At 52.8% G+C, this 1,493-nt stretch overlaps 1 protein-coding gene across 1 annotated transcript; it reads right to left on the reverse strand.

Moving 5' to 3' along the window:
* Nucleotides 1-766: 766 nt before the first annotated feature.
* LOC109775524 (uncharacterized) lies at nucleotides 767-1,222 on the reverse strand. The gene has a single exon (XM_020334264.1). It carries the CDS (start codon nucleotides 1,220-1,222, stop codon nucleotides 767-769), a length of 456 nt encoding a protein of 151 aa, XP_020189853.1.
* Nucleotides 1,223-1,493: the final 271 nt, after the last annotated feature.

The following is a 1,493-nucleotide window of genomic DNA, read 5'->3' on the forward strand; positions in this document are numbered from 1 at the left end:
AGCTTGATTTGAAACCGGCGCAGATTTTCAAAAGTTTCCTTGAGATCTTCCAAGAGGGTACCGCACTTCTCCGTCTTCACCACAATATCATCTACATAGACGTGGGCATTTCTGCCAAGTTTCTTGAGGAGGCACTTCTGCATGCAACGCTGAAAGGTGGCACCGGCATTTCTCAAGCCGAATGTCATGGTCAGGTAGCAGAAGGCTTCGAATGGTGTGATGAAGGCGGTCTTCAGGAGGTCGGCTGGGTTCAACTTGATCTGGTGGTATCCTGAATAGGCAGCCAAAAAACTCAACAGCTCGCATCCGGCTGTGGAGTCTATCACTTGGTCAAGCTGAGGCAAAGCAAACAGATCTTTGGGGCAAGCTTTGTTGAGGCTGGTATACTCAATACACATACGCCACTTGTCGTTCTTCTTCAGTACAAGGACTGGGTTGGCAAGCCACTCTGGAAAGAACACTTCCATAATGAAGTCGGCTGCTAGAAGCCGGGCTATCTCTCACCAACAATTCTTCTCTTCTCCTCTGACAGGCGGCGGAGGGGTTGCTTGACTGGTTTGGCATCTTCTTTGACATGTAGCTTGTGCTCGGCGAAATCCGTCGGAACACCCAGCATGTCCTTTGGAGACCATGCAAAGATGTACCGATTCTCACGGAGGAAATCGACAAGCTCGCTTTCCTATTTGCTATCGAGGTTGGTTCCGACGATAGCGTGCCTCTCCGGGTGGTTTGGGTCCAAGGGGATCTTCTTGGTCTCTTTGGCCAGCTAGAAGGAGCCCTGAGTTTCCGACTCCTTGGGATCTGGCGACAGGTTCGGCTGCTTGGGGGCCATAGCCACAACCCGGTCAAGGAGCTTCCTCTCGGCAGCAATTACAAGGGACTCGGCCAGCCGGCTGCTGGCAGCAGCACAGGTGGCCGAATTCTTGTAATCTCCAGACACGGTGATAATACCCTTGGTTCCTGGCATCTTCATCTTGAGGTAGGCGTAGTATGGTACATCCATGATCTTGGCCAGAGTAGGTCGGCCAACCAGTGCATGATAAGGGCTCTCCAGGTCAACCACCTCGAACCAAATTGCTTCGCAGCGGAACTGATCTTTGTCCCCGAAGAGGACGTCTATCTTGATCTTGCCAATTGGTGAGCAGGAAAGGCCATGCACAATGCCGTGGAAGACAGACCGACTGGGCTGGAGCTGCTTCTCTTTGATGCACAACTTCTCCATAGTGTCGCGGTAGAGGATGTTGATGCTACTACCGCCGTCTATCAGGACCCGGGAGAAACGAGCAGCTCGCCTCTCCGTTGCAAAGGTGGCATCCAACACCAGGGCATAAGAACCCGGAGAAGGCATCACCTCCGGGTGGTCAGCTCGGCTCCTACTGATTGGCTTCTCAGACCAGTGCATGAACTCTGGAGCTTCAGAAGCGACAGAATTCACCTCTCGGTGTTGCTGACGTCGTCTATGTTTGTCGTCGGCCTGGCTGGTGAAGACGACG

This window comes from Aegilops tauschii, chromosome 4, assembly GCF_002575655.3.
Source record: "Aegilops tauschii subsp. strangulata cultivar AL8/78 chromosome 4, Aet v6.0, whole genome shotgun sequence".
Taxonomy (NCBI): domain Eukaryota; kingdom Viridiplantae; phylum Streptophyta; class Magnoliopsida; order Poales; family Poaceae; genus Aegilops; species Aegilops tauschii.

What these genes read in the sequence shown, in the direction of transcription:
- LOC109775524 (XM_020334264.1), bottom strand. Translation starts at nt 1,222, where the DNA reads ATGGAGAAGTTGTGCATCAAAGAGAAGCAGCTCCAGCCCAGTCGGTCT.